The following is a 14,432-nucleotide window of genomic DNA, read 5'->3' on the forward strand; positions in this document are numbered from 1 at the left end:
AAACCAGGTCTAAACCAGGACTAAACCAGGACTAAACCAGGACTAAACCAGGTCTAAACCAGGACTAAACCAGGTCTAAACAGGGTCTAAACCAGGTCTAAACCAGGACTAAACCAGGTCTAAACCAGGACTAAACCAGGTCTAAACCAGGACTAAACCAGGTCTAAACCAGGTCTAAACCAAGACTAAACCAGGTCTAAAGCAGGACTAAACCAGGTCTAAACCAGGACTAAACCAGGTCTAAACAGGGTCTAAACCAGGACTAAACCAGGTCTAAACCAGGTCCAAACCAGGACTAAACCAGGACTAAACCAGGTCTAAACCAGCTCTAAACCAGCTCTAAACCAGGTCTAAACCAGGACTAAACCAGGTCTAAACCAGGTCTAAACCAGGTCTAAACCAGGACTAAACCAGCTCTAAACCAGGTCTAAACCAGGACTAAACCAGGACTAAACCAGCTCTAAACCAGGACTAAACAAGGTCTAAACCAGGTCTAAACCAGGACTAAACCAGGTCTAAACCAGGACTAAACCAGGACTAAACCAGCTCTAAACCAGGTCTAAACCAGGTCTAAACCAGGACTAAACCAGCTCTAAACCAGCTCTAAACCAGGACTAAACCAGGTCTAAACCAGGTCTAAACCAGGACTAAACCAGGTCTAAACCAGGTCTAAACCAGGACTAAACCAGGTCTAAACCAGCTCTAAACCATATCTAAACCAGGACTAAACCAGGTCTAAACCAGGACTAAACCAGGTCTAAACCAGGACTAAACCAGGACTAAACCAGCTCTAAACCAGGTCTAAACCAGGACTAAACCAGGTCTAAACCAGTTTTAAACCAGGTCTAAACCAGGACTAAACCAGCTCCAAACCAGGTCTAAACCAGGACTAAACCAGGTCTAAACCAGGACTAAACCAGGACTAAACCAGGACTAAACCAGGTCTAAACCAGGACTAAACCAGGTCTAAACAGGGTCTAAACCAGGACTAAACAAGGTCTAAACCAGGACTAAACCAGGTCTAAACCAGGACTAAACCAGGTCTAAACCAGGACTAAACCAGGTCCAAACAGGGTCTAAACCAGGACTAAACAAGGTCTAAACCAGGACTAAACCAGGTCTAAACCAGGACTAAACCAGGTCTAAACCAGGACTAAACCAGGTCTAAACCAGGTCTAAACCAGGACTAAACCAGGTCTAAACCAGGACTAAAACAGGTCTAAACCAGGACTAAACCAGGTCTAAACAGGGTCTAAACCAGGACTAAACCAGGTCTATTTCAGGACTAAACCAGGTCTAAACCAGGTCCAAACCAGGTTTATTCCAGGACTAAACCGGGTCTAAACCGGGTCTAAACCAGGACTAAACCAGGTCTAAACCAGGTCCAAACCAGGACTAAACCAGGACTAAACCAGGTCTAAACCAGCTCTAAACCAGCTCTAAACCAGGTCTAAACCAGGACTAAACCAGGTCTAAACCAGGTCTAAACCAGGTCTAAACCAGGACTAAACCAGCTCTAAACCAGGTCTAAACCAGGACTAAACCAGGTCTAAACCAGGTCTAAACCAGGACTAAACCAGCTCTAAACCAGGACTAAACAAGGTCTAAACCAGGTCTAAACCAGGACTAAACCAGGTCTAAACCAGGACTAAACCAGGACTAAACCAGCTCTAAACCAGGTCTAAACCAGGACTAAACCAGCTCTAAACCAGCTCTAAACCAGGTCTAAACCAGGACTAAACCAGGTCTAAACCAGCTCTAAACCATGTCTAAACCAGGACTAAACCAGGTCTAAACCAGGACTAAACCAGGTCTAAACCAGGTCTAAACCAGGACTAAACCAGGTCTAAACCAGTTTTAAACCAGGTCTAAACCAGGACTAAACCAGCTCCAAACCAGGACTAAACAAGGTCTAAACCAGGACTAAACCAGCTCTAAACCAGATCTAAACCAGGACTAAACCAGGTCTAAACCAGGACTAAACCAGGTCTAAACCAGGACTAAACCAGGACTAAACCAGCTCTAAACCAGGTCTAAACCAGGACTAAACCAGGTCTAAACAGGGTCTAAACCAGGACTAAACCAGGTCTAAACCAGGACTAAACCAGGTCTAAACCAGGACTAAACCAGGTCTAAACCAGGACAAAACCAGGTCTAAACAGGGTCTAAACCAGGACTAAACCAGGACTAAACCAGGTCTAAACCAGGACAAAACCAGGACTAAACCAGGTCTAAACCAGGACAAAACCAGGTCTAAACAGGGTCTAAACCAGGACTAAACCAGGACAAAACCAGGTCTAAACAGGGTCTAAACCAGGACTAAACCAGGTCTAAACCAGGACTAAACCAGGTCTAAACCAGGACTAAACCAGGTCTAAACCAGGACAAAACCAGGTCTAAACAGGGTCTAAACCAGGACTAAACCAGGTCGAAACCAGGTCGAAACCAGGTCTAAACCGGGTCTAAACCAGGACTAAACCAGAACCAAACCAGAACTAGTGTGAAAGTGTTTTAACGGGTGATTTCATTGGGTGTTTCAGACGTGAGCTCCTCCTCCTGGCTCTCACTCTTCTCTTGGCTGGTTCTTGAGCGAGTTTCTCTTGATCCTGATTGGCTGGTTGTGGCGTCATTGTTGGTCTGGAGTAATTGTTCTCCCTCCTGATTGGTCGGTAGTTCTATCACCTGATTGGACGGTGGTTTTGGCTCCTGATTGGCCGGTGGTTCTGGCTCCTGATTGGTTGGTAGTTCTATCCCCTGATTGGGTGCATTGTCTGGTCCAGGTGGTTGGTCATGAGGGACATTGCTGTATAACACTGTGGGTGTGTCTAAAAATAAAGGTTTTGTTAGAGTTGGTTTTAGAGTTTTTTCAGATCAGCAGTGATGACCTCACCTTTGGGCCTGGATTTCCTGTACAACCAGATCACCAGACCTGCCAGACCTGCCAGAACCAGAACTGCTAGAACGATCCCAGCTATAGCAGAAGATCCAAGGTATCGATAATCTAGAGGCAAAGGAGAACAAAGACTTAGAGTTCACTAAGAGCTAAACCAGGTCTAAACCAGGTCTAAACCAGGACTAAACCAGGACTAAACCAGCTCTAAACCAGCTCTAAACCAGGACTAAACCAGCTCTAAACCAGGTCTAAACCAGGACTAAACCAGGACTAAACCAGCTCTAAACCAGGTCTAAAGCTGTGTACATTATATTTGAACACATTCGCATTTGAAATTGAATTTCTTTTTTGGAAAAATTTGAAAAACCAGAACTTTTAGCTTAAAGAAAACTAACTCTGCTTTTGTCCTTTGTACTTTGTATTAAAGTGTGACAGACACATACATTTTGACTGGTGAAAATGAATATTGAGCTAACACAGCGCTCACAGGTGAAGCACGTGGTGCAACGCACAAGAGAAAATAAGTTATGGCCAGTGTATTTTATCAATACATGTTTTATGTGTTTGTTACATTTTATGTATTGAGTTGTATTGTATCTGTATTTGTTTGTTTGTTGTTTAACCTTCAAAATGAGAGCTGGCTCAAAGAGCCGTCCCACTACAAATAAAGATGATTAATAAGTGGCATCATTACGTGGCTCTTTCAAGTGTCATTTCACTGTTACAAGCGGCACATTTAATTCACATCTTTTATGGTTGAAACACGGCACTTTCTACACCACGTTCCCAACACCCGAGCCTCAGTTGCTGGACAACGGGATCGCTCCAATCCGCAGACGTGACTCGTAAGTGATGATGCAGAGTGATTCGTACCTTTCCCGGTACGATCTGAACCCTCAGATGTCACTGTGGGACAAGCACAAACATCACTGAGTCTTCCACGAGCAAACGCTGTGCAGGAGTGTGAAGGAAACAAATCTTACCATTAAGTGTCATGTTGGCGCTCATTTTAACTTTCGATGTTGTCATGAGACACTTGTAGGTCCCCTCATCTGCCATAGTTACGTTTTTGATCTCGACAGAAACTCCTCCGATGTTCAGATGTTCTTTGAGAAGTTTCACTCGGTCTTTGAAATCCTTGTGTTGATCATCTGTGTCGTCCTCACCGTTCCTCCAATAGTACACGACCTTGTTTTGATTCTTGAGCTGGAATTCTAGAGTCCACGTCACGCTCTGGTTGGTCAGGTCCATCTCCGGCTCCGTGTGGCAGGACAGGACGACATCGTGGTTCACCTCCACCTCCTGCTGAGGTTTATCAGCGACCACTTTGAACTCTGTGGCAGGAGAAATAAGTCGAATTAAACTATGTAAGTTAGGCCACAGTTATGTTATTATTTGGTTTACGGATTTTTAAATGAAATGTATTGAACAGGCGGAAGAAATATAAATATGATATATTATTAAATATTACATAAATGTAAATATATTTCAATTTAAAAATATTTTTTCTTCCAGGTTTGCACAAAACACACAACAGGAGGAGGGGGAGGGGGGGCGCAGGTGAGAGTAACTGTAGATTTAGCCTGTTTTGCATTGGTAGAACTGACACTTCTAAGTGTGCAGCCTTAGAAGTGTGCGCTCTTAGAAGTGTGCACTCTTGGAAGTGTGCACTCTTGGAAGTGTGTGCTCTTAGTGTGCACTCTTAGAAGTGTGCACTCTTAGAAGTGTGCACTCTTAGAAGTGTGCGCTCTTAGTGTGCACTCTTAGAAGTATGCACTCTTAGAAGTGTGCGTTCTTAGTGTGCACTCTTAGAAGTGTGCACTCTTTAGTCACGGCAATTGTATTGCGATTAAATGATTTGGCGCTGCGTGCAGCAGACAGTGACACGGGCGCGTGCGTCTTCTCACATGCTCTGACCTGGGACCACGCACTGGACGGACTCGCCCCGTCACAGACTCACGCTTCACGCGTTCTTATCTTTTGACTTAATATCACTTTTTATAAGGTTAAGGTCGTGGGTTAAGGTCGTGGGTTAAGGTCGTGGGTTAGGGTCGTGGGTTAAGTTCGTGGGTTAAGATAGTGGGTTAAGGTCGTGGGTTAAGGTCGTGGGTTAAGGTCGTGGGTTAAGGTCGTGGGTTGGGTTAAGATCGTGGGTTAAGGTCGTGGGTTAAGGTCGTGGGTTAGGGTCGTGGGTTAAGGTCGTGGGTTAAGGTCGTGGGTTAAGGTCGTGGGTTAAGATCGTGGGTTAAGGTCGTGGGTTAAGGTCGTGGGTTAAGGTCGTGGGTTAGGGTCGTGGGTTAAGTTCGTGTGTTAAGATCGTGGGTTAAGGTCGTGGGTTAAGGTCGTGGGTTAGGGTCATGGGTTAAGGTCGTGGGTTAAGGTCGTGGGTTGGGTTAAGATCGTGGGTTAAGGTCGTGGGTTAAGGTCGTGGGCTAGGGTCGTGGGTTAAGGTCTTGGGTTAGGGTCGTGGGTTAAGGTCGTGGGTTAGGGTCGTGGGTTAAGGTCGTGGGTTAAGATCGTGGGTTAGGGTCGTGGGTTAAGGTCGTGGGTTAAGGTCGTGGGTTAGGGTCGTGGGCTAAGGTCGTGGGTTAAGGTCGTGGGTTAGGGTCGTGGGTAAATGTCGTGGGTTAGGGTCGTGAGCTAAGGTCGTGGGTTAAGGTCGTGGGTTAGGGACGTGGGTTAGGGTCGTGGGTTAAGGTCGTGGGTTAGGATTGTGGGTTAAGGTCGTGGGTTAAGGTCGTGGGTTAGGGTCGTGGGTTAAGGTCGTGGGTTAGGGTCGTGGGTTAAGGTCGTGGGTTAGGGTCGTGGGTTAAGGTCGTGGGTTAAGGTCGTGGGTTAGGGTCCTGGGTTAGGGTTGTGGGTTAAGGTCGTGGGTTAGGGTCGTGGGTTAAGATCGTGGGTTAGGGTCGTGGGTTAAGGTCGTGGGTTAAGGTCGTGGGTTGGGTTAAGATCGTGGGTTAAGGTCGTGGGTTAAGGTCGTGGGCTAGGGTCGTGGGTTAAGGTCTTGGGTTAGGGTCGTGGGTTAAGGTCGTGGGTTAGGGTCGTGGGTTAAGGTCGTGGGTTAAGATCGTGGGTTAGGGTCGTGGGTTAAGGTCGTGGGTTAAGGTCGTGGGTTAGGGTCGTGGGCTAAGGTCGTGGGTTAAGGTCGTGGGTTAGGGTCGTGGGTAAATGTCGTGGGTTAGGGTCGTGAGCTAAGGTCGTGGGTTAAGGTCGTGGGTTAGGGACGTGGGTTAGGGTCGTGGGTTAAGGTCGTGGGTTAGGATTGTGGGTTAAGGTCGTGGGTTAAGGTCGTGGGTTAGGGTCGTGGGTTAAGGTCGTGGGTTAGGGTCGTGGGTTAAGGTCGTGGGTTAGGGTCGTGGGTTAAGGTCGTGGGTTAAGGTCGTGGGTTAGGGTCCTGGGTTAGGGTTGTGGGTTAAGGTCGTGGGTTAGGGTCATGAGCTAAGGTCGTGGGTTAAGGTCGTGGGTTAGGGACGTGGGTTAAGGTCGTGGGTTAAGATCGTGGGTTAAGATCGTGGGTTAAGGTCGTGGGTTAAGATTGTGGGTTAAGATCGTGGGTTAAGGTCGTGGGTTAAGGTCGTGGGTTAAGGTCGTGGGTTGGGTTAAGATCGTGGGTTAAGGTCGTGGGTTAAGGTCGTGGGTTAGGGTCGTGGGTTAAGGTCGTGGGTTAAGGTCGTGGGTTAAGGTCGTGGGTTAAGATCGTGGGTTAAGGTCGTGGGTTAAGGTCGTGGGTTAAGGTCGTGGGTTAGGGTCGTGGGTTAAGTTCGTGGGTTAAGATCGTTGGTTAAGGTCGTGGGTTAAGGTCGTGGGTTAGGGTCGTGGGTTAAGGTCGTGGGTTAAGGTCGTTGGTTAGGGTCGTTGGTTAGGGTCGTGGGTTAAGGGCGTTGGTTAAGGTTGTGGGTTAAGGTCGTGGGTTGGGTTAAGATCGTGGGTTAAGGTCGTGGGTTAAGGTCGTGGGTTAGGGTCGTGGGTTAAGTTCGTGGGTTAAGATCGTTGGTTAAGGTCGTGGGTTAAGGTCGTGGGTTAGGGTCGTGGGTTAAGGTCGTGGGTTAAGGTCGTGGGTTAGGGTCCTGGGTTAGGGTTGTGGGTTAAGGTCGTGGGTTAGGGTCATGAGCTAAGGTCGTGGGTTAAGGTCGTGGGTTAGGGACGTGGGTTAAGGTCGTGGGTTAAGATCGTGGGTTAAGATCGTGGGTTAAGGTCGTGGGTTAAGATTGTGGGTTAAGATCGTGGGTTAAGGTCGTGGGTTAAGGTCGTGGGTTAAGGTCGTGGGTTGGGTTAAGATCGTGGGTTAAGGTCGTGGGTTAAGGTCGTGGGTTAGGGTCGTGGGTTAAGGTCGTGGGTTAAGGTCGTGGGTTAAGGTCGTGGGTTAAGATCGTGGGTTAAGGTCGTGGGTTAAGGTCGTGGGTTAAGGTCGTGGGTTAGGGTCGTGGGTTAAGTTCGTGGGTTAAGATCGTTGGTTAAGGTCGTGGGTTAAGGTCGTGGGTTAGGGTCGTGGGTTAAGGTCGTGGGTTAAGGTCGTTGGTTAGGGTCGTTGGTTAGGGTCGTGGGTTAAGGGCGTTGGTTAAGGTTGTGGGTTAAGGTCGTGGGTTGGGTTAAGATCGTGGGTTAAGGTCGTGGGTTAAGGTCGTGGGTTAGGGTCGTGGGTTAAGTTCGTGGGTTAAGATCGTTGGTTAAGGTCGTGGGTTAGGGTCGTGGGTTAAGGTCGTAGGTTAAGATCGTTGGTTAAGGTCGTGGGTTAAGGTCGTGGGTTAGGGTCGTGGGTTAAGGTCGTGGGTTAAGGTCGTTGGTTAGGGTCGTTGGTTAGGGTCGTGGGTTAAGGGCATTGGTTAAGGTTGTGGGTTAAGGTCGTTGGTTAGGGTCGTGGGTTAAGGTCGTGGGTTAGGGTCGTGGGTTAGGGTCGTGGGTTAGGGTCGTGGGTTAAGGTCGTTGGTTAGGGTCGTGGGTTAAGGTCGTGGGTTAGGGTCGTGGGTTAAGGTCGTGGGTTAGGGTCGTGGGTTAGGGTCGTGGGTTAGGGTCGTGGGTTAAGGTCGTGGGTTAAGGTCGTGGGTTAAGGTCGTGGGTTAGGGTTGTGGGTTCGGGTCGTGGGTTAAGGTCGTGGGTTAAGGTCGTGGGCTAGGGTCGTGGGTTAAGGTCTTGGGTTAGGGTCGTGGGTTAAGGTCGTGGGTTAGGGTCGTGGGTTAAGGTCGTGGGTTAAGATCGCGGGTTAGGGTCGTGGGTTAAGGTCGTGGGTTAAGATCGTGGGTTAGGGTCGTGGGTTAAGGTCGTGGGTTAAGGTCGTGGGTTAGGGTCGTGGGTAAAGGTCGTGGGTTAGGGTCGTGAGCTAAGGTCGTGGGTTAAGGTCGTGGGTTAGGGACTTGGGTTATGGTCGTGGGTTAAGGTCGTGGGTTAGGATTGTGGGTTAAGGTCGTGGGTTAAGGTCGTGGGTTAGGGTCGTGGGTTAAGGTCGTGGGTTAGGGTCGTGGGTTAAGGTCGTGGGTTAAGGTCGTGGGTTAGAGTCCTGGGTTAGGGTCGCGGGTTAAGGTCGTGGGTTAGGGTTGTGGGTTAAGGTCGTGGGTTAGGGTCATGAGCTAAGGTCGTGGGTTAAAGTCGTGGGTTAGGGACGTGGGTTTGGGTCCTGGGTTAGGGTTGTGGGTTAAGGTCGTGGGTTAGGGTCGTGGGTTAGGGTCGTGGTTTAAAGTCGTGGGTTAGGGTTGTGAGCTAAGGTCGTGGGTTAAGGTCGTGGGTTAGGGACGTGGGTTAGGGTCGTGGGTTAAGGTCGTGGGTTAAGGTCGTGGGTTAGGGTTGTGGGTTTGGGTCGTGGGTTAAGGTCGTGGGTTAGGGTCGTGGGTTAAGGTCGTGGGTTAGGGTCGTGGGTTAAGGTCATGGGTTAAGGTCGTGGGTTAAGGTCGTGGGCTAGGGTCGTGGGTTAAGGTCTTGGGTTAGGGTCGTGGGTTAAGGTCGTGGGTTAGGGTCGTGGGTTAAGGTCGTGGGTTAAGATCGCGGGTTAGGGTCGTGGGTTAAGGTCGTGGGTTAAGATCGTGGGTTAGGGTCGTGGGTTAAGGTCGTGGGTTAAGGTCGTGGGTTAGGGTCGTGGGTAAAGGTTGTGGGTTAGGGTCGTGAGCTAAGGTCGTGGGTTAAGGTCGTGGGTTAGGGACTGGGGTTAGGGTCGTGGGTTAAGGTCGTGGGTTAGGATTGTGGGTTAAGGTCGTGGGTTAAGGTCGTGGGTTAGGGTCGTGGGTTAAGGTCGTGGGTTAGGGTCGTGGGTTAAGGTCGTGGGTTAAGGTCGTGGGTTAGAGTCCTGGGTTAGGGTCGCGGGTTAAGGTCGTGGGTTAGGGTTGTGGGTTAAGGTCGTGGGTTAGGGTCATGAGCTAAGGTCGTGGGTTAAAGTCGTGGGTTAGGGACGTGGGTTTGGGTCCTGGGTTAGGGTTGTGGGTTAAGGTCGTGGGTTAGGGTCGTGGTTTAAAGTCGTGGGTTAGGGTTGTGAGCTAAGGTCGTGGGTTAAGGTCGTGGGTTAGGGACGTGGGTTAGGGTCGTGGGTTAAGGTCGTGGGTTAGGGTCGTGAGCTAAGGTCGTGGGTTAAGGTCATGGGTTAGGGTCGTGGGTTAAGGTCGTGGGTTAGGGTCGTGAGCTAAGGTCGTGGGTTAAGGTTGTGGGTTAAGGTCGTGGGTTAGGGTCATGAGCTAAGGTCGTGGGTTAAGGTCGTGGGTTAGGGTCATGAGCTAAGGTCGTCGGTTAAGGTCGTGGGTTAAGATCGTGGGTTAAGATCGTGGGTTAAGGTCGTGGGTTAAGATCGTGGGTTAAGATCGTGGGTTAAGGTCGTGGGTTAAGGTCGTGGGTTGGGTTAAGATCGTGGGTTAAGGTCGTGGGTTAAGGTCGTGGGTTAGGGTCGTGGGTTAAGGTCGTGGGTTAAGGTCGTGGGTTAAGGTCGTGGGTTAAGATCGTGGGGTAAGGTCGTGGGTTAATGTCGTGGGTTAAGGTCGTGGGTTAGGGTCGTGGGTTAAGGTCGTTGGTTAAGATCGTTGGTTAAGGTCGTGGGTTAAGGTCGTGGGTTAGGGTCGTGGGTTAAGGTCGTGGGTTAAGGTCGTTGGTTAGGGTCGTTGGTTAGGGTCGTGGGTTAAGGGCGTTGGTTACGGTTGTGGGTTAAGGTCGTGGGTTAGGGTCGTGGGTTAAGGTCGTGGGTTAGGGTCGTGGGTTAGGGTCGTGGGTTAGGGTCGTGGGTTAACGTCGTGGGTTAAGGTCGTGGGTTAAGGTCGTGGGTTAGGGTTGTGGGTTTGGGTCCTGGGTTAAGGTCGTGGGTTAGGGTCGTGGGTTAAGGTCGTGGGTTAGGGTCGTGGGTTAAGGTCGTGGGTTAAGGTCGTGGGTTAGGGTCGTGGGTTAAGGTCGTGGGTTAAGGTCGTGGGTTAGGGTCGTGGGTTAAGGTCGTGGGCTAGGGTTGTGGGTTAAGGTCTTGGGTTAGGGTCATGGGTTAAGGTCGTGGGTTAGGGTCGTGGGTTAAGGTCGTGGGTTAAGATCGTGGGTTAGGGTCGTGGGTTAAGGTCGTGGGTTAAGATCGTGGGTTAGGGTCGTGGGTTAAGGTCGTGGGTTAGGGTCGTGGGTTAAGGTCGTGGGTTAAGGTCGTGGGTTAAGGTCGTGGGTTAAGGTCGTGGGTTAGGGTCGTGGGTTAAGGTCGTGGGTTAAGATCGTGGGTTAGGGTCGTGGGTTAAGGTCGTGGGTTAAGGTCGTGGGTTAAGGTCGTGGGTTAAGGTCGTGGGTTAGGGTCGTGGGTTAAGGTCGTGGGTTAAGGTCGTGGGTTAGGGTCGTGGGTAAAGGTCGTGGGTTAGGGTCGTGAGCTAAGGTCGTGGGTTAAGGTCGTGGGTTAGGGACGTGGGTTAGGGTCGTGGGTTAAGGTCGTGGGTTAGGATTGTGGGTTAAGGTCGTGGGTTAAGGTCGTGGGTTAGGGTCGTGGGTTAAGGTCGTGGGTTAGGGTCGTGGGTTAAGGTCGTGGGTTAAGGTCGTGGGTTAGGGTCCTGGGTTAGGGTCCTGGGTTAAGGTCGTGGGTTAGGGTTGTGGGTTAAGGTCGTGGGTTTGGGTCATGAGCTAAGGTCGTGGGTTAAGGTCGTGAGTTAGGGACGTGGGTTTGGGTCCTGGGTTAGGGTTGTGGGTTAAGGTCGTGGGTTAGGGTTGTGGGTTAAGGTCGTGGGTTAGGGTCGTGAGCTAAGGTCGTGGGTTAAGGTCGTGGGTTAAGGTCGTGGGTTAGGCTCGTGGGTTAAGGTCGTGGGTTAAGGTCGTGGGTTAAGGTCGTGGGTTAGGGTCGTGGGTTAAGGTCGTGGGTTAGGGTCGTGGGTTAAGGTCGTGGGTTAAGGTCGTGGGTTAGGGTCCTGGGTTAGGGTCCTGGGTTAAGGTCGTGGGTTAGGGTTGTGGGTTAAGGTCGTGGGTTAGGGTTATGAGCTAAGGTCGTGGGTTAAGGTCGTGGGTTAGGGTCGTGGGTTAGGGTCGTGGGTTAAGGTCGTGGGTTAGGGTTGTGGGTTAAGGTCGTGGGTTAAGGACTAAACCAGGACTAAACCAGGACTAAACCAGGACTAAACATAGGTATTATTTTCATTTGAAGTAATCATGAAGAAAATGCATCAATCTAAATACGTTTAAATGTAAAATGTAATGTAAACACTTTTAGTACTTTACTATAATAGAATCTACAGAATAACTGATAAAAAGTACAATAAAAGTACATTTATTCTATAGTAAGTAGGTTGTACTCTTAGTGTTGGGTGTGGTGGCTGTAGTAGTTATTCCTGAAAATGCAACCCAGGACTAACCCAGGTCTAAACCAGGTCTAACCCAGGTCTAAACCAGGACTAAACCAGGACTAAGCCAGGTCTAAACCAGGTCTAAACCAGGTCTAAACCAGGACTAAACCAGGACTAAACCAGGACTAAGCCAGGTCTAAACCAGGACTAAACCAGGTCTAAACCAGGACTAAACCAGGTCTAAACCAGGTCTAAACCAGGACTAAACCAGGTCTAAACCAGGTCTAAACCAGGACTAAACCAGGACTAAACCAGGTCTAAACCAGGACTAAACCAGGTCTAAACCAGGACTAAACCAGGTCTAAACCAGGACTAAACCAGGTCTAAACCAGGTCTAAACCAGGACTAAACCAGGTCTAAACCAGGTCTAAACCAGGACTAAACCAGGACTAAACCAGGTCTAAACCAGGACTAAACCAGGACTAAACCAGGACTAAACCAGGACTAAGCCAGGTCTAAACCAGGACTAAACCAGGACTAAACCAGGACTAAGCCAGGTCTAAACCAGGACTAAACCAGGTCTAAACCAGGACTAAACCAGGTCTAAACCAGGTCTAAACCAGGACTAAACCAGGTCTAAACCAGGTCTAAACCAGGACTAAACCAGGACTAAACCAGGTCTAAACCAGGACTAAACCAGGTCTAAACCAGGACTAAACCAGGTCTAAACCAGGACTAAACCAGGTCTAAACCAGGTCTAAACCAGGACTAAACCAGGTCTAAACCAGGTCTAAACCAGGACTAAACCAGGACTAAACCAGGTCTAAACCAGGACTAAACCAGGTCTAAACCAGGACTAAACCAGGACTAAACCAGGACTAAACCAGGTCTAAACCAGGACTAAACCAGGTCTAAACCAGGTCTAAACCAGGACTAAACCAGGACTAAGCCAGGTCTAAACCAGGACTAAACCAGGTCTAAACCAGGACTAAACCAGGTCTAAACCAGGTCTAAACCAGGACTAACCCAGGACTAAACCAGGACTAAACCAGTTCTAAACCAGGACTAAACCAGGTCTAAACCAGGACTAAACCAGGACTAAACCAGGTCTAAACCAGGACTAAACCGGTGGTTTCCCTGTGACACTGAAGCGTCACACGCCTTGTTTTCCGTGTTTACGTCTTAAAACTGCATTTACAGAATCTGTGACAAAAGTATGTTTAAAACCATCAGAATGAGCTCCGAGCTGGTGAAGTGAATGCGTCACAAAACCCTCCCCAAGTCCAAACCAGGACTAAACCAGGACTAAACCAGGACTAAACCAAGTCCAAACCAGGGCTAAACCAGGACTAAACCAGGACTAAACCAGGTCTAAACCAGGACTAAACCAGGACTAAACCAAGTCCAAACCAGGGCTAAACCAGGACTAAACCAGGACTAAACCAGGACTAAACCAGGACTAAACCAGGAATAAACCAGGGCTAAACCAGGACTAAACCAGGACTAAACCAAGTCCAAACCAGGGCTAAACCAGGACTAAACCAGGACTAAACCAGGACTAAACCAGGACTAAACCAGGGCTAAACCAGGACTAAACCAGGGCTAAACCAGGACTAAACCAGGACTAAACCAGGACTAAACCAGGACTAAACCAGGGCTAAACCAGGGCTAAACCAGGACTAAACCAGGACTAAACCAGGACTAAACCAGGGCTAAACCAGGTCTAAACCAGGACTAAACCAGGACTAAACCAGGACTAAACCAGGTCTAAACCAGGACTAAACCAGGACTAAACCAGGACTAAACCAGGTCTAAACCAGGGCTAAACCAGGACTAAACCAGGACTAAACCAGGACTAAACCAGGACTAAACCAGGACTAAACCAGGACTAAACCAGGACTAAACCAAGTCCAAACCAGGGCTAAACCAGGACTAAACCAGGACTAAACCAGGTCTAAACCAGGACTAAACCAGGACTAAACCAAGTCCAAACCAGGGCTAAACCAGGACTAAACCAGGACTAAACCAGGACTAAACCAGGACTAAACCAGGAATAAACCAGGGCTAAACCAGGACTAAACCAGGACTAAACCAAGTCCAAACCAGGGCTAAACCAGGACTAAACCAGGACTAAACCAGGACTAAACCAGGGCTAAACCAGGACTAAACCAGGGCTAAACCAGGACTAAACCAGGACTAAACCAGGACTAAACCAGGACTAAACCAGGGCTAAACCAGGTCTAAACCAGGTCTAAACCAGGACTAAACCAGGACTAAACCAGGACTAAACCAGGTCTAAACCAGGGCTACACCAGGACTAAACCAGGACTAAACCAGGACTAAACCAGGACTAAACCAGGACTAAACCAGGTCTAAACCAGGGCTAAACCAGGACTAAACCAGGACTAAACCAGGACTAAACCAGGACTAAACCAGGACTAAACCCTCCGTTTACGCGCGTCTTTTTCATTAGTTTGTGTTTTAAAGCTTTAAATCCTTCAGTGTTTGTGTCTCGCTTTTCTCGCTTTTCCTCGAATAAAACAAGTGAATAAAAGTGAATGTGTGAATACTGACCCGGCTCGACGCCTTGGATGACGTGTACAACTGCCCCGAGGAAAAGAACACACATCCACATGGTTAAATGTCGACTGAATGAAAGTTACACCGTCGTGTTCTACTTCTGAAATCACTTTCCCTTTCATTATTATAATAGACAAAGGATCAGAACTAAAACATGAAGTATCACCTTTGTTTGAGGGTGCGACGGCGGAAGTCTAATTATAGGCACGCCAGGTTTAATAGAGAAATGAAATAAATAAGAAAACGACATTAATACA

At 49.0% G+C, this 14,432-nt stretch overlaps 1 protein-coding gene across 1 annotated transcript; it reads right to left on the minus strand.

Moving 5' to 3' along the window:
• Window positions 1-1,586: 1,586 nt before the first annotated feature.
• LOC140371903 (myelin-oligodendrocyte glycoprotein-like) lies at window positions 1,587-14,232 on the minus strand. Its single transcript, XM_072459138.1, has 5 exons — window positions 14,170-14,232; window positions 3,877-4,227; window positions 3,767-3,799; window positions 2,891-3,001; window positions 1,587-2,825 (listed from the first exon to the last, which is right to left on the minus strand). The coding sequence occupies exons 1-5, from the start codon at window positions 14,228-14,230 to the stop codon at window positions 2,512-2,514; spliced, it is 870 nt and encodes a 289-aa protein (XP_072315239.1). The 5' UTR covers window positions 14,231-14,232; the 3' UTR covers window positions 1,587-2,511.
• Window positions 14,233-14,432: the final 200 nt, after the last annotated feature.

The sequence above is a fragment of the Eucyclogobius newberryi genome, unplaced genomic scaffold, assembly GCF_026437365.1.
Source record: "Eucyclogobius newberryi isolate DKJ021-1_F unplaced genomic scaffold, fEucNew1.0.hap1 SCAF_22, whole genome shotgun sequence".
NCBI classification, from domain to species: domain Eukaryota; kingdom Metazoa; phylum Chordata; class Actinopteri; order Gobiiformes; family Gobiidae; genus Eucyclogobius; species Eucyclogobius newberryi.